This window comes from Macrobrachium nipponense, chromosome 16, assembly GCF_015104395.2.
Source record: "Macrobrachium nipponense isolate FS-2020 chromosome 16, ASM1510439v2, whole genome shotgun sequence".
In the NCBI taxonomy this organism is placed as follows: Eukaryota; Metazoa; Arthropoda; class Malacostraca; order Decapoda; family Palaemonidae; genus Macrobrachium; species Macrobrachium nipponense.
The window spans coordinates 69,890,721-69,909,624 of NC_087209.1; the positions used below are offsets into that span (position 1 = coordinate 69,890,721).

General features: G+C 40.1%; 1 protein-coding gene across 1 annotated transcript; it reads right to left on the reverse strand.

Moving 5' to 3' along the window:
* Window positions 1–8,071: 8,071 nt before the first annotated feature.
* Window positions 8,072–18,107, reverse strand: LOC135195807 (uncharacterized). Its single transcript, XM_064222283.1, is given in 4 exon segments — window positions 8,072–10,294; window positions 14,184–14,246; window positions 14,248–14,383; window positions 17,688–18,107. Coding segments are annotated over 4 exon segments (1,683 nt in total). The 5' UTR covers window positions 17,953–18,107; the 3' UTR covers window positions 8,072–9,075.
* Between the last annotated feature and the right edge of the window lie 797 nt (window positions 18,108–18,904).

The following is an 18,904-nucleotide window of genomic DNA, read 5'->3' on the forward strand; positions in this document are numbered from 1 at the left end:
CATTTTGCCAGCAAAGATAGTTTTCACTTTTTTCTTTTCTACTTGCTGTAAACCAAGTAACCAAAAAATATTTAAGAACGTTTAAACTACCAATAACTCGGCTCCTTACTAGTAGCCCAGCTGATTTCCACTAACCAAGGCGAAAGAAATCTTATAACTAAAATATCACCAAACATCTTCCAACCTACAACCCAAGTTATCCCCAGTTCCCACAGAATTAAAGATACTACTCTCAACCTACAAACCAAGTATCCCAAGGCCAACAGAATTAAAGATACTACGTACTTTAAATGAGAGTAATGAAACCAAGTCAAATATTTAGGCTCTAATATAATTGCTATGAAGGTTTGTCATGTAATTTTTATGATTGGAATAAAGACCAAAGTGGTTGCTAAGTACTTGCAGTGCACCCCAAAGAATAAGAAGTGAAAATTGAAGCAAGGCCTAATTAAAGAATTTGGAGGGAAACCAAAACAAAAGACTAGTTACTGTGATCATACGTCAAGCTGTAACTGAAAAGTATGAAGAGATTGGCTTATGAAAGAGAAATACATAACATAAAGCAAATTAAGATATTTAAAGTTGATATTAGTAATAGCAAATCCTCAAAAGGGGGTAGTGCTTTCAGTGAACCTCACAGTGGTGCAACATCCCTTCATCCTCTAGCTGCACCCACTTTTTAGCCTCTAATTTACTACTATACTATTCTGCTTCCTTTCTTCTGGCTTTCTGTCAAACCACTCCATTTCATAACTATTTGGCACTGAATGGCTAAAAGTGTCCCACTGCTTGGCCTTATGGCCAAATTGTAATAAATCTACAAATAAGAAAAACAAAATCAGCAAATGAAACTAGTATCAGCTGCTAAATTAAAAGAATTTGCACCAAATTAGAACTCCTAAAATCCAGCAAGTAAATTACAGGATCAGGAAAATCATTCTGCAATATGGTGACAAGAAGAATAAAGTTAATAGAAAACTGAAAGGCAGAGAGCTATGTAGTTGAGTGGTTATGTGACCTTGCAAAAACCTTTATACCAAATTTTTTTATTTGGGTGTGCCATGTAAGGGCTTACAGTTGAGTGGTAGGCCCATAGAGAGCACAGTGGTAAACTAAAGACCAACTTACAAAAATGTAGTACAGTTGACCCACCATATTTGGGCGGCCGGAAGATGTTGATACCACAACCCCTGGCAAAAATCTGACACCCCTCTAAAAATGCTTATAACTGCCTACTTTAATAGTTCAACCACCAAAATAAAAGCTCTTATACCAGAGCACTAATGGTTTTATCACAAAAAATGCATTTATGTAGTCACGAAAATTATATGAAAATACAGTACAGTGGAACCTCAGTTTTCGTACATAATCCGTTCCAGGACGTCTCACGAAGTCTGAAATGTACGAAATCCAAAACAATAATTTCCACAAGGAAGAATGTAAAGCTAATTAATGCATTCCAGACAGCCAAAAATATTAAAAAAAAATACTTTATATAGAGAATAAACAGTTTTACATGCAGAAAACAAGAAATAAATACAAATGACTAATGGAATGGATAAATATTAGCATCACTTTTACCTTTATGGAAGACTTGTTTTGCTATGGGATACAGAGAGGAGGGAAAAGGGAGGAGGAGAGGTTATAGTTTTGGGAGGGGAAAACATCCTCCAGAAGGACTTCAGGTATCAAGGACCCATCTGGGATTACTTCTCTTCATTTTTTACTAGCATTATTGGGGGTTACTTCCTTTATTAAATTTTTACTGTCACTAGGACCAGCTTTGAGAGTCGCTGGACCCTGTCGCACAACAAAACTGTCCCGAGAGATTTGTTTCTAGTCTTAAAAATGTGCCTAAAATGAAACAAAGCATTGTTATTAAACATGTTGGAGACTGACTACATCTCCTTGTTGGGATAATAATTCTCCACAAAATTTTTTACATCACTCCACTTTGCAAATATATCCTTAATCACTGAAGTAGGAACATTATGTGTGCCTGTTTGCTTTTTGAATTTTTCAAACCAGCCTCTGCTGGCTTTAAATTCATTAACAGCAGCTCTTGTAGGCATTTTCTTACCGAGATTGGAATGCAACATCCTTGCCTTTTCACAAATTATCTCCTCAAACAGTTTGCTACATGTTCTTACTTAGTTTTATAGTGTTTCTTGCCTTTTTTGCAGAAGGGCTAGCACTTTGAACTTTCTTTGTCCCCATGATGGCTTATTTGGCAGTTGCACTAGAATAAAAAAATAAAACAAAAACAAAAGGCAAGGAGAATGGGTCACAAGGGAACATGGGATGGATGCTTTGTTGGGGAAAACAACAAAGGCAGAATCGGTCACGAGAAAACATGGGATGCTTTGTTTGGAGTTTATGTACAAAACCCAAGACAAAACTTCATCAAATAAAGCCAACGAAAACCAAAAGATCGTTACGAAACTCAGGGTGTACGAAATCCGAGATTTGACTGTAATTAGTGAATACTACTTCTCTAAGAAAAGACTACCACGAATAGGCTAATTTTCTGCGAATAACATGGATATATGTTCCACAGTTATGTTGGTCTCCTTTTCTACTTAACTCCTGAATCACTTTAGAAATTTCCATCCTTAACTGTAACTGTTATCATAGAAAATTTTTTTTACAAGAATCCTTAGGCTATAAATAGAATTAAATAAAAGTACATATGTTATGCTACTCACTTAGAACCAAAGCTGCACTGTTCATAAACATGATATCCAAGCACTATTCATACTGATTATCAACTATCTACCTGTTTTGAAGATCTATTCATTAAAGAAAACAATTAAAATCTGTCTTCTGTTAAAGAAAGGAGGTTAAAGAGATTATCAACCATCTACCAGTTTTGAAGACCTATTCATTAAAGGAAAATAATTAATATGTCTTCTGTTCCAGAAGGGAGGTTAAAGAGTGGAGTTCAGCGGGTAACTGTATTTCCTGCCAATATATAATCAAGTGGCCACGAATACCGGGACAAATTTGAAGGACGCTGACTCACAACCCCTGGTGTGCTTAACATCATAGCTCGACCGTGCAGCTCTCCTACTCTCTTCGAAGATGCCAAGCCAGGAGGAAAACCGTCTTGAGCGTCAAGTTCCTGTCAGATTAGCGACGCAAAGGCTCATGATTGGAATTTTAGTGAAGCTTCTCAGAACCAAAGAAACATCCCACATTGGAGTCTTGAGCTCCCTGGGGAGAACTTGATTGCTCAAACCCCTTAACTAGCAAGGAAAGTTCCTAGGAGGAGGAGTTGTCGATACCTCTAAGGCGTAACACTAAACTCAGGGCTGCCCTGTAGCCTCTAATGGCAGAAACGGACAAACGTTTTTCATCTCTGAAGAAGGTTAAAAAGCCTGCTGTGCTGAATAGAAGTTCCAAGTGGAGACAAACCCGTTTACAAACACCAATCACAGTTGATCGCCCATTTGCCTTGGTAAACTGCAGAGGTCAACCTTCTGAGACTGCTGGACATATGCCCTTCTGTTCTCTGAGAAAAGCCTCTCGCTCAGAGGAGATACTTGATAGCCTCCAACTGGGAAGAGACAGGGATTCTACTGACTGGTGGAACCTTTCTGCATGTGGCTGACACAGATGCCGCCAACGGGGAATTTCCCTCAGAACCTCTGACAGCAACAACAGCAGATCTGGAAACCATTCCACCTGAGGCCACAAAGGGGCTACCAAAGTCATCCTGAGACCCTGCGAACTTACCAGCCTGTTCAGAACTTGATGGATCAAACAAAACGGAGGGAAAGCATATACCTCCAGGTAGTCCCAGGGATGTTGAAACGTGTCCTCTGCTAACGCTAAAGGATCTGGAACCATGAACAGAATATCTCCAGTTTCCTGCTGAACTGGGTCGCAAAAAGGTCAGGCATGGATCTCCCACAAACCTGAAAGAGCTTGTCTGCTACTACCTGATGAAGGGACCACTCTGTGCCAGAATCTGATCCCGCAACTGAGTTTGTCTGCGACCACATTCCATCTGCCTGGGATATACTTGGCTGAGGGCTCTACCAAACTGCTGACCGCCCACTGGTGAACCTCAACGATCAAGGCGTGAAGTTGACATGAAACCAGGCCTCCCTGCTTGTCCACATAGGCGACCACCGTGGTGTTGTCCGACATGCGAACGACAGAATGACCCTCTACTTTCTCCCAAAACTTCTTCAGACCCAGGAAGGCTGCCTTCAACTCCAAGACATTGATATGCTGCTGTTTGTCTTCCAAATTCCAAACGCCTGCAGGAATTGAGGTCGCCTAAATGAGCCCTCAACCTGCGAGGGAAGCATTTGAAAACAGAAGGAAGTCTGATGGGAGAGAATGCAGAGGGACACCATTCAAAAGATTTTGGTAGTCCAACCACCAACGAAAGTCTTCTCTAACTTCCAGAGACAGAGGAACCTTTAACAGGGGTGAGTCCCCCGCCAGAGACCAGAATTCCTCCAGTCTCCATTGTAAAGAACCGAACAAGATGAAGATGCCCATGAGGGACCAGCTTCTCCAGGGAAGACAAAACTCCCAGAAGATCCGGCCACTGATGAGCTGACTGATGTGAGTCGCGCTCCACCACTCGCAACTTCTCCAACCTCTGATCTGACAGGAAAACTCTTGCAACCACCATGTCAATGAGCATGCCCAGGTAGAGAATCCTTTGACTGAGTATGAGATTTGACTTTTCCTGGTTGACCACAATGTCCAGTTCCAGACAAAACTGAAGCAGACGATCTCTGTCCTGCAGCACCTTCTACCTGGAACCTGCCAAGACTAACCAATTGTCAAGGTACCTCAGCAAACAGATCCCCTGAGCATGGGCCCAACTTGAGATGAGAGAGAAGGCCCTTGTGAACACTTGAGGGGCTGTGGTCAGCCCGAAGCACAGGACTTTGAACTCAAAGACCTTGTCTCTGAGAGAGAAGCAAAGGAACTTCCTGGACGTCAGATGAATAGGGATCTGGAAGTATGCACCTTCCCTCACAGCTGACAACACTGAACGTGGGGTCTCCATCTTGAACCTTGTCTTCCTAATGAAGTGATTCAAGGTGGATAAACTGATCACAGGTCTCCAACCTCCTGACGCCTTGGCCACCAAGAAGATGTGAATGTAAAACCCCGGAGATGGACGCACCACTTCCTCTATTGCATCTTTGTCCAGCATCTTCGCGCCTCCTCCCAGAGAGTCAAGAAACTTCATAAGAATCTGGAGGATAACACCCCTCCTTAGCAGCGGCCTGTCCATGAGAGGGGAGAGAAGTTGAATGGCAGTAGATATTCCACCTGAAGGACAATTACCATCCACTTCTCCGCCCCATAACTCTGCCACTTGGCCCAATAGCCCGCCAGGCAACCCCCCACCCTTGACACAAGAGAGGGAGAGGTGCCAAACCTACTGATAATCCCCTTTACCTCTGCCCCTGGGGCCTCTTCTTGGCTTAAAGGAACGGGAGCGAAAGGGACATTGGTCCTCTGACCTAGGGCGGGACAAACAGGGAGGCCCTGCTGAAACCAAACTCCTTGACGGCCTACCAGGCGACGATCTTCGTGGCTGCTGCTGGGCAGGGGGAGGAGGAGGAGCTAGACGTCTCCGAGGACGAGACTCTGACTTTGACACAGCCTGGTGCACTAATCTGTCCTTTCCTTGGTGTCAGCCCATCGCCGGTCTATCGCATCCTCCAGCTCGGTCCGAGGGAACAGAATTGTGATTCCAAAAGATCTCCATTCGTCAAAGCCAGCAAGGTCAACTGATCTTTCCATCCTGGATAAAGCTGCATCTCTTCTAATCAGGAGAAGATTAGGCAATAAATTTGCAAGAGAGGAAGCACTCACCAACCCCTCTTGGGACCTGTCAGCAGCTATTTTGGCAATGACTGTACACCAAAAAACCGTCTGCAACATGGAGGCTGCCGTAGACTCCAACGCTGAGCCACCCTGTGGAGACAAGAACAAAGCCACCGACCTCACCTGCTCCAAAGTCAATCCCGGCTTCAGACGAATGACGTCCGGGTTAAGATGATGCGACATAAAAAATGCAGAGTTCGTAGCATAGTACTTCCTATGCCTTGTGAGAGGCAGGGGTAGCAGCTTGGCAGAGCCGCTAGAGCGAAGTGAACCATCCCGATCTGAAACAGAGGTGTTAACCTTATGCCAGACCGACTGGACGTGCCCTGACAAGGGAAGTTGAAGCGATGACTTGGGATCCTGCGTAGCTCCCAGCAAGGCTTCCAAGCAGGAAGGAGTGTAAGACAACCGAGCCTGAGTCATAGTAAGACGACCGAGCCTGAGTCCTACTCTCCAAATTATTAAATCCACGAATGAGATCGGCAATGTCTGTAAAGGAAGACAAAAACTCTTGCGTCTCCCTCCTCTTGCTCCAGCAACCGAGACCGACGATGAAAAGGGCGTGCGGGTTTATCTAAAGTGCCTTCCTCATGTAAATTAATGGAAGAACCAGCAGCCAAACAGCCCAAAACACCAGCTAACCTGTCTGGGCTGGATCCAAGCACCAACTCCTGTGACAAACCAACCACAACACCAGGGACATCACTACCCACTCTCCCAACAGATAGATGACTCTCTAACATTGCTGCAAACAGGCACGGGTGTGGCAAACGTACGAATGTGTGTCGGTGAGGAATACCGAACACTCGAGATAATATGAGAACCTCCGCGCTCACAACCTTTGACCTCTTGACAGGCACCTTGAGATCCTTACGGTGACGAATAGGCCCTGGAGAAAGAGAAGTGGGAGCACCTGCAGCATGTGCATGAACGAGGGAGGTTGCAACACGCTCGCGACTCGATGCAGAGGACGAAGCAGCCACTGCAGATCGCACAGGGGAAGATACACTAACACTCTACGAAACACCAACACGCTCAGGAACACGGGCACGCTGTTCCACACTCGCAGATGAAGGAAGGGCAAACTCCTTAGCCTTCAAATGCTTGAAACGCCGATGTGGCGGAGATGGGGGAGGAGAGGAAGACAGCACTGGCTCTTTACACAATCTCTTCACGGGAGGGGGATGGCAATGCAACACGCTTGCTTCCAGTCCTCCTAGACGACATGGCAGCCATCTTATCTTCTAAAACAGAGTCCAATTACTTAAGAACCGCCTGGCATAAAGCCTTAGACAGATCAGCAAGAGAAGACTCCAACGACATGGAAGGGAGATGCAGCGAACTGGATGGCAGAGATGACGTCACGGCAGCAAACGATGACGACATAGACGAGTGAGGCAATGTAGCGGAGACGACTGGGAGTGATGTCTTTGATGGAAGTGATGTCATAAGCAGCGATGACGTCACAGCTTCCCCTCAACCCGAACAGGAAGCAGACACCACCGGTGGAGGGATAAAAAATGACTGACTCCGTGCCGTCACTAGCGGGGCTGATGCCACAGCTTCCCCCTGACTCGAAGAAACGGTATTCATCACTCGCAGAGAAATACAAAATGGCTGACCTTGGCTACCCACGAAGACGAGGCCAGGGGGAGGGGGGAGGGCCTAGACAGCATGAAGAGGGGGATAGCGAGCATCCATGAAGTCGTCAGCAAACCCTCCAAGGAGGGTGAACCCCATAGATAGACCAAGTGTCCCCCAAAGCGCCGCCGTTTTGGACACCTCCGACTCTGAGATGAAAGAAATTGATGAAAAAGCCTCCTCCCTCTCAGGAATCAAATTAACTCCTGAGGAAGAAGGGGCGACATTACATAAATCAGCCTGAGGACCTCCTGATACTTCCAACGACGAATTGATGGAAGAAAAGGAAGGAGACAAAGCCACAACACTAGCATGAGGGGTGACAGCAGCAGGAGACACAGCATCGGGAAGAGGAGAAGAAAAACTGCTCATCTGGCAGAAGAAATATGACACCAAAAATGCAAAATAATCAATATTTGAAGTTTTTTTATGAAAAATGCAATAAGAATGCAGTTCACATAGTTTTGAATGCACCCAAAGCATTAAAATTAAGGTTTTCTTTGGATTTTTGATGATGTTCCGGCTTACGACGATTTTCGGGTTACAACGCGTCTCAAGAACAGAACCCCCGTCGTAACCCGGGGACTGCCATACATATATATAATAAGGGTAATATTCCAATGCCATTCATTTTAACCAAAAAACTAATACTCCATACCAAATGAAACATCCATGCAAAGGGACCCTGCCATGAATCTTTATGAATGTTGACCATGCACCATACAAGGCACACTGTAAGCAACAGTAACAAACTACAAAGAAACCCAAGAGCTGAAAAACTGCGGTGTGGGAAAAAGAAAACTCCAATTAACTCATGTGCCTCAATTATATGAAAACAAATGATGTAATGATATTCTATACAGAGTAGGGAGCTCCCTCTTGTGAGACACATTCACTTGATGATCAGAGACGCATTTCACCTACTTTGGCTCAATTACTCAGTTAAATAAGAGATGTATACTGTACTTTAGTAGTATTCATATCTTTAAGTAACGAATCTAACTTTCTCAAGTAAGGTCATGTGCCATTGAACATAAAAGGGAGTAAAGAAATGCAGGAGTTAGAGGTAACAAGATATGAGATAACGTCTTAAAATAAGACACAGTACCTGGTAGTTTGACTTTATCAGTCTTGCATACACTATTAAATTCTGGTCACATTGGCAACTTCACAGTACCCTTCTAATGCTCAGCTTCCTCTTAATTCAACAGGACTGTATACTTTTACATATGAATTGGATGCTGATATACTGTACTTTTATTATATTTTTTTAAAGTGTATATTAAATCAAGCATAATATTCATAAATTTTTCAACACTCAAAAATATTCTTGAAATAAAATATACATTCCAATATATTAACTACAGACTAATTAATTTCAAATAAGAACATTAGATAAACATTGAATTTGGATCATAAATATCAGGCTTTGACGTTAAGGCCTTCTCACTATACTCTCATTATCATATGGAATGGCCTGAGGATGACATTCAAGAAATGAATCTATTCTCCATAAATAAGTCCTTTTCATCTTACTAACAATTATGTACAATAAATGACAAGCCAAGACAATCACTTCACTTCAGCATCATTGATCTCAATTTCAACTTGCAACGCTTGATCACCAAGATCTGTACAAGGTTCTTTTGTAATGCAAGATATAAAGGGTGCACCACAATATAAATTATTGCTATCACCCTCATGCTCTCTACCTCTTGATTCACAACCACTAATTTTGTCATCTTCCTTAGCTTTGCTTGAATCACTATGCAAGGCTTTTTTTTGGTAAGAAATAGTGTCAGTGCTTTCACTAACAACATTCACAAAAGAATTCACTTCCTCTTTCTTTCTTGGTCGCCCCCTCTGTCTTTTCACAGTACACACTGACTGATTGATTTTGCTCTTCACGTGTGGTAATACAAGCTTAACAGATCCATCGGCAGAGGTAGGAACAAAGTGTACTGAATCACTGAGAAGCGGTAACAAAATTTTCAGTTGTTTGTCAGCTAATTCTTGCTGATCAATATCACCATTGACATCACTCACTCTTGTTCGATCATGTGATACACTAAAATAATTATTAGTCTTGATATCCATTCTCTGTGAAGATCCATCTTTCATGACTTCAGAACAATGATCTAAGCTGTCTGACTTGAGTGAAATTGATGATGTGTAACGAACATCAAGGTTTTCTCCACTTTCCCAACACTCCAAAACCTTATTCATCTGACCTATACGTTCCCAAAACTGACTAGAATCACATGCACTCATTATGTCAGAAAACTTTCTTACAATTTCACTAATAGCCTTACTTTTTACTGTTTCTTCGCAATGACTTTCATGCTGTGAATCTAATAACTCTTCTTGGTCATCCTCCACTTTGCTTTTTTCTTCCCTCTCCTCTTTTATTTCTAAAATGGCTCGGCAATCACTTTCGTTTGGAATCTGAGAAATTTCTTTAAAGGATGGAATTACTTCTATACTTTCAATTTGTCCTTGCTTCATCTGCATGGCTTTTAATCTTGCACGTGTGTTTTTGGCATCCTGCAATGTCATTGGTTTGTGAAATCGTTCCTTTAAAAAGTACTGAAGGGCGCGACTGCTTGGCATCACAGCAATAACATCTGCAACCTGCTTGAGCTCATGCTTGGTAATTCGACGGTTGATAGCATAGTATGGGGCAGTTTTATTGCTTACTTCATGATTGTGTTGCATATTAACTTGCGAGATGAAAAGGGCTCCTCGATTATATGCCACTGACAATACACAACCACACCCACAAGGCAAATATCTGAAAATAAACCAGCAGCAATTCAAGGTACTGGGCATTCCTCTCTTGTAAGCTTGTGATAGCTATCTACACACCCCTAAATTTCATTTTACCTGGCACATCATGGAAATATGTGACTTATTAAAATCAAAAGGACCTGTGAGTGAAAACTAACAACATCTTTCCCTTCAAGACACCCGTGTCCAGCTTTTTCTTGCCATAAAAGAAGTATGTTTATGAAGTAGAATCATTCTCTCATATTCTTATTCATTTTCATACAAATTCCTTAATTTGCAAACTAAACTTCCATTCTAAAGGTACTATCATACACAGAAGTCAGTTCCCTTAGCCATCAAGAGAGTGAACACGAATCCACAACTGTGAAATACCAAAGTCGTTGAACAAATAACTAATGGAAGACCCCAAGAGATGTTGTACTGTAAGGGCATATGGGAATGGGAAGAAGGAGTAGAAAGCAGGTATTTTTCTAATATTGTAAAGATAGTGATCATAAAGTTTTTGTTAATGAAGATGATGGGTTTGAGTGTAAAATGTGCAGTTAAGGATGCAAAATAAATATGAGCATGAAAGTGCTTCTTGGGAAGTCAGTACGTATTCTTGCAATAATATTTCCTACAGATCATTTGCATCTTATCAACAGACGAGTGTCCACAAGATCGATACAAAACATTTCAGCAACAGTTTTACGGTGGTGTTCTATAATTTGCAAGCCACCTCTTACAAAAAAAAATAATAACAGTATAATATCCAGCAAATTAGCAAAATTTTCAGTGCCAACTTATGTTACTGGAGGTAGCAACCACAAACTGCTGATGGTGCATCCCCTTTCTTTATATAAATCTTCATAGTTTCTGTTACATTGCCTGATCGGGCCAACATCCATGAAGAAGGAGGGCAATATGGGTGATGACAATCGAATGCCAGTTTTTAGATACTTACAAATTATGGCTAAATTTAATTGAAAAATACTAATATCTAATACAAAAGAGAGAGAGAGAGAGTATCCGTGTAAGTGGTAGTCTAATAGATGTAACTAGCAAAGTATTTTTTCAGTACGTATTGTTTGGCAGTTTTGTTGGCGGTGTGAGGTTACAGCAACGAAAATGCACTGTGAATTGAATAATCTTCTACCTGTCCAATTGTGATTATTGTTAGTGCAGAATGCCATGGTCATGAAAACTATTAATACACAAACAATATTATGGTGTTGCCACTTTTTAAATTAACATAACAGTCTATACGAAAGGTTTTAAGGATGACGCTGCCCATATACCTACCTGTAGTAGGTATACCTTTGGTAGGTGACTTGGGACACACACAAATGACTTGCAGTGGCTTATTCCGCACCCCAACATCTACTGCTTCTGACTTAAGCCACTTGATAGCCTGAAAAAATTGGTAAAACAGAATCCTATCATCGACAGCAGAAAACGTACATAATAATTACCGAGTTCTTAACCATTATTCACACATTTCACTTGTGATCATGGTAAACTAGTGTTATGTGAATGGATGTTGATCAGTCTTCATACTGCTTGATCACTGACTGGCTAGCATGTATAAATATTAAAACATTTAGAGCCTTAAACAACTATAAGACTTTTTCCTTGGTGTAAGAAGGCTGCACGTAGTTCCCTTCCTTATTAATGCATCATTGAGGTATGTACATACTATATGGATTCTGCTGAGCAATGATATCTATGCCATTTTTCCTTCAAGAATGGTAGTGTGTAGTTATATCATTATGAGAAATATTTGGTAAATGAAATATTGAATGGTTCGTTATTTGGGTGAATATGACTGGCAGAAATTAGACATGGATATCCTGAAAATTTTGCTATTTTGCTGCTATAAATATCAGCCTCTTTTTAATAAGAGGTGGATTCCAGATTATAGAACACCATCATAAACACTTGCTGAAATGTTTTGTATTGATCTTGTGGACAGTCACATCTATTGATAAGATACGATAATCTATAGGAAACACTAATTCACGAATACTGACTTCCTAAGCACTTTTATTCTCATTTATTTCACATCTTTCCTTAGCTGCACATTTTACATGCCAACAACAAAAACTTTACAATTACTTTCTTATCGATATTTTAGAATATGTAGTCTTTACTCTATGCTCAAGATAAATACCTGCTTCCCACTCCTCCTCCCTGTTCCCATATGTCCTAACAGTGTGAAATCTGTTGGGTCTTCCATTAGTTATTTATTCAACTGCTTCTGTGTTTCATAGTCACAGATTTATGTTCACTCTCTGGATGGCTAATGTAATGGACTTTTGAGCAAGATAGTACATATACATAGTCACCTACAGGATTGCCCTAAAGTCAAACAAAACAATTTTAGTATAATGGATCAAAATAATGACCAGATCCTCATCCATGTCAATGACTAGATCTCCTTGCAGCATCTTCTGAACCAAACCTACTTTAACCAGTTCCATCATGATTAGTTTTCTTGGTGCAACATCCATCATGACATGGATCAGCTTTGATAACCTTCAGATGACCTATCATTACTGCATTTCTCATGGATCTTACTTCATTGCTTGGCTTTTTCCAGCCTTGAACTCACCTTGCACAGGTGCTGTCTCCAATTGGTAAATGTCATTCTCTTGTCTTTTCATTTTTCCTTTCCTTTGTGGCTCTTACAAGCAATTGATCTTTCACCTCTCCCAAACCTGTGGTCATCAACCCTAACTAGAGTCACTTTAGAAGTCCTGGAGTGATCCAAAGACATACTGTCAGTATTGGTACTCTTGCTAAGCACTGTAATCTCACACAGTCTTGTCTTCTATCATTTATTTCCTAGAGTAAGTTCTGTCTGTCCACAAACACAATCTGTGCCAGGCTCTGCCTAGCTTGGCACCTACACTGGACTTTCTGTCTGAATAGAAAAGGGATAGGCATATTGATCACAGGGCTGTGGTAGATCACTCTTCCTGAGTTGGGGAAAAGTACATGGCACCAGATTTCATACCATTCTACCTTCCAGTTATATGAATCAGTCTCATTCATTCATTTTTCAGACCTAACTAAGCCAGTCATTACACTCTGAAAAGTTCAAATCCCTTGGAGCACTCATCCATACAAAATCACAGCCATACTGGCCCTCTCAGTTTACAGGAGATACATGAAGCCCTGACACAAAAAACAAAAAAAATATCTGCTAAATACAGTACATATACAGTATTCAACATCAAGTTAACTGCTCTGTTTCTATCATAAGAGCTAACCTATTGGAAGACCCTCATCAAGTTCAGAAAAAGAGGACATGATAAAACAGTCACATACATACAAAAACAAATAGGTAACCATGACTATAATGCAGCCAGTGTACAGAAATTAATCAGAAGTAAAGCACAATGTATTCTATTGAAATTGTGCAAGATTTGAATATCACTGAAAATGAGATATTGAAGTGAGGGGAAAGAAGAATGACCTAATGACAGGTCTCATCTGTGGTAAATAATTTTTCCATCAATTCAAACAGCCATACTAAGTTCATCCACCCATTATCAAAAATTAAGAATTGGAATTTGCATGGTTACAGGCTCTCAATTAGAGCATAACTCAGTAAACATAACAAGACAGAAAAAATATCATTAGAGGCCACATTGTATAATACAGTATACGTATAATGTTTAACAAGAGCTCATCACTGAAAGCTATATCACAAGTAAATAAAAAATGAGCTTGTTCACAAGTAACAGAATTATAATATCTAAAAATAAAATATACACAAAATAGAAAAAAACAAATTTTTTAATCAAGAACAATTGAGTATACTGTTAAATGAATTTAAGCACAGTTCTTATTTTGATATTAGTTTACCAACTCTTGCAGCATACTACTACATAAAACCAAGTAAAACAAACCTTTGCTTTGTACGAATTCCTTGCCCAGACACCTTTGGTTGACCATAGTGTACGCAGCAATATTAATAGACACAAATTGAACCGAGGAGGAATAAAGTGCTGTTTTCTTCTAGAATTTTCGTAAGCAATACTACAAGATGATTTAATGCGAAAAACAGAACCAGTTTCTTTCTTGAACCTAGTGAACAGCTCATCAAATTCTGAAAAAAAAACATATATACAGCAAAAATCTATTACCTAGGACCAATAATAATGATGTATGGTACATCACATAAATTATCTAATGATCATCAAAGAATAGTTGGAACAGACAACTTGGAATCTATGGAATCTACATTTACTAGTATTTAGTTAATGTTGCTAAGAATGCACCACTGCACATAACTGAGAACCTGTAATTATGTGGCATGTGAGATCTCTAATTCTTGGCAGTAATCACCTCGAACTGTCTATCGTTGTAGCAATGTTTGTCTTTGTAATTGCATGCTTATATTAAAAATAAAATAAACATCTCAATAAATAAAAAAAAAATCTTATGAATGCCTCCATCAGATTGGCTTGAAGAGTCTAGATCAATTACCTCTCAAGTTAAACTGAAGAAGCAAAACCAAATGTTGAAAGTGTGTATACTTCACTGGTAAGACCAAGTAACCTGGCTATAGATCTCAATAAAAGCAATAGGCGAGGAACAAGACTGGAGTACAGCAATTAAGAATGACACAAGACAAAGGAGATAAAGTTCTCAGGTCTGACTACAATATCCAACAGTAATCTTGGCTAGAATAACATATATTAGTTTTACTGCACATTTACAGTGATCAAAGCACTGACTCAGATCTGGACACAACATTCTATGTTACGTTAAACTGGGAGACACTGCGGAATAGGGGGAAACAACCGACTGGACTAGCTGATCCAGTTTTGACCGTGTGTGGATCCACTTGCTGAAAAAGTACTTTAACACGTCCTGACACCAGAGATGGGCACCAGTCAAGAGTCATCGGTGGTGAGAGCAACAGCTCGAGACCTCTACTCTCCTTTCGAAGTAAGTATTTTCTCCAAAGTTAGAAATTAAGGTCATATTTTAAGATTAAACAGAGGTTAATGAAAGTCTAGCCATGCACAATGCAAACATACCTCCATGACGCTTTCAAAATTTTTACTTAAAATAAAAAAATTTTTGAAGATTGACATCTCGATGTTTGCGGAGTCACTTGTGTCAATAAAATTTCCATTCCATGTGCTAAATCCGCACACCACTTGTACCCATAGACGCTGGGGCACTTTCTTCACAACAATCATAAACAATGACACCAACCATCTGGCACATCCAAGGAAACTCACGATTTTTTGGTAAAAAGAAGAAGAAGCGTGCACTAGATCATTATCTAAATATGTAAATAGTTAAACATCAGTATAAGGTCGTGAACTGCATAAAATTTTTACATATTCATAATTATTGATTTGAAAATATATGTTGAAAAAGTAACTAGATTCCTGACTCAAATGTCAATAGTTTTGCTGTGAACAGTACCTATGGTGTTGTTCGCGCTTTCCTATTGTTTATCAGTGTTGCCAATTGGTACGTGTTTACCCTCCAAACTGGGTATAGGACTTACACAAAACCGGGGAAATAAGTGAAATTAGTGTGTCTATTTGTAGTATATATATTAGAGCAATTTTGTCATAATTGTATTACTATGACAACTAGAACTCATGCGGAAACAGTTTGTAAATGTATCAGCGTATGTGTGAAGCTCCACTAAATTGGCAACGGTGAAATTTTGCCGTCACCTGCTCGGCCACGACAAGATTGGATTATATTTAATTTAGAAATATCTGTAATTTTTTGGGATTAATTTGGTTGCAAAAAAGGGATAAAAGACATGAATTAAAATAAACATTTCGAAGTAATATAAAGTAAAGTTAAACTAAATAATGAGTAAAGTAAACAATTAAGGGAATAAAGCTTTGCACCTCATAAACTGTAGTCGTGTGCTGCCCGCAACTGTGTTTGTGGAGTGAGCGCTTAGGAACCAGGAACAGCAACGTAGTTCAAGTGCAATTTGGAGTGAATTAAGACCAAAATGTGTATAATTACAATCAAATAAGCACTGTGGAGTTTCAGTTGTGATGGCTCGGCCTTATTCACTCGATATTTAATTGGTGAAACAAGAATACAACTAAAATACCCATGTGAGCGCTTCGTAAAATATGTTTTCAAGGCAGTTTTGAAATCCAATATGGCGGCAGTCGTGTGACTGGCCGTTCTAACCACAGACAATCCACCATCTTTCCCAGCCTTCCCAGCACTCATTTGAGCAATGTTAGCATATATATGTAACGTTTATTGATCTTACTCACGATTGCAGTTGTAATCAGCACAATAAAACAACATTTTGTTGCCTATATTAGTGAAAGTATGAAACTTTTTATTCCCGGGGTCATGGTTTGAACTGAAATTCATTTTTACCTTGTAATCGGTGGTTTCATCCTTACTGCCATCACAACTGAAACTCCACAGTGCTTATTTGATTGTTATTATACACGTTTTGGTCTTAATTCACTCCAAATTGCACTTGAACTACGTTGCTGTTCCTGGTTCCTAAGTGCTCACTCCACAAACACAGTTATGGGCAGCACACGAGTACACGGTTTATGAGGTGCAAAGCATTATTCCCTTAATTGTTTACTTTACTCATTATTTAGTTTAACTTTACTTTGTTACTTCAAAATGTTTATTTAATTCATGTCTGTTATCCTTTTTTTAAAACCAAATTAACCCCGAAAAATTACAAATACTATTTCTGATGTATTTACGAGCAGACGACGTGATGAAATCTAGTGGAGCTTCACACATACGCCAATGCATTTACAAACTGTTTCCATAAATTCTAGTTGTCATAGTAATGCTAGGTATAATGATAAAATTGATAAACAATTGAAGAGCGCAGAGAATGCCGTAGTTCCCTTGGATAAGTAGTGGTTGGAAGTCGCGTTTACAATTGTTGTAATGAAAGTGCCCCAGCATCTATGGGTACAAGTGGTGTGCGGATTTAGCATAGGAAATGGAAAGTTTGTTGACACAAGCGACTCCGCAAACATCGAGATGGTGTCAATCTTCTAAACATTTTTATTTGTAAGTAAAAATTTCGAAAGCGTCATGGGGGTGCTGTGCACTGCGTTTGGTCACACTTTTCATTACCCTCTGTTCAATCTTAAATTAGGCCTTAATTTCTAACTTTGGAGAAAATACTTACTTCGAAAGGAGAGTAGAGGTCTCGAGCTGTTCTTCTCACCACCAACAACTCATGACTGATGACCATCTCCGGTGTCAGGACATGTTAAAGTCCTTTTTCGGAGGGTGGCCACAAACGCGGTAGTCAGTGGGTTGGGCAGTCCAATCGGTTGTTTACGCTACCTAAGTAAGGAGACTACCTAGCTATCTACACATTAGGTATAATCCAAAACACCAAATTTGGTCCATATATATATTATATCTACCTCTAAAGCTGTTAAAAGTCTTCTTGGCGAAAATCTGATTGAAGTGGTCTGTCAAGTCCACTTGACAGGACGAAGAAGCGCTCGGTCTCGATTTGTGACTTCCAGGCACAACTTGACAGGGAAGGACGTCGTCTCTCCTTCCCATCCAAGTTGACTCCGTCTCTTCCTCCTCAACCGAACATTGCACCTCTTCATTATTCGATTTCGAGTTCACATTGTCGTCACATTCTGAAGATGTCATGAACTGTCTCAAATCAATTTCCATTTTGCGGACACACTGTCCAGTGTTCTTTGAAATTTCTGCGAGGAAGAAGAACAATAACAACAAGGCTATTGAGTTGGCCGATTGTCAGTTGATACCTATGTAACGGCGCGTCCTACCTCACATTTATCTTCATATTTACTCTGCTTACTTCACGTTGTTCACTTTGTTTGGTTTTATGTACTGACAGCCAGCCATCTACAGGGATGATTCCCTCTCCGGCGGGCCTTTGTACGTGTTCAAAATAAGGTGCGTCTTATACTTCATAATTGTCGTTTAGTGTTTTCTCGTCAGCATCGTAGCTCCGGTAGAGCAGGAGTCTTTAGTATTAGTTTAAATTTGCTTTCTTCTTATATGATCTTCACTTCAAGGGGCATTTTGTTGTACAATCTTGGTGCACAATGCATAAATGCTCTCGCCCTAAGTACAGTTTGTAACTAGGTTCAAGTAGCCTATATGCTTCACCTGCATGTCTGATTACAATAACAATATTCATTTCAGGTCTAAAGAAGTTTAAGCAGTTTCTCGAGTATGTTGGTTCGCCATATTTTAGTGTTTAAAAGACTATGAAGTATTTTACATTCTATTCTTGCTTTTACTGGAGCCATTGTAGCTTAATTAGTGCTGGAGTGATTCTTCCATGAGAACGTACCCCCGTATATGTATAACGTTGGAGCCTTTCGTATTTGTGCTGTGCATTTAGTGATATAGTGCATATATTTTGACATCTTTGCTTTCATTTCTTTTACACTTTCCAGTTCGTCCTCTTCATGGGTGAAATGACTTATCCAGGGATATTTCGTTACAATGTTATTGACAATGTCGTCTTCTTCCTTCGGGATATGATACTTTTTATTTTAGCTTTAAGTTTACCCTTCTCATCCACTGATACATTGCTGATTTACAGAATCTCCTGTTTTGCCGTTTCTAAGATTTTCCTGTCTTGAAATTGTGC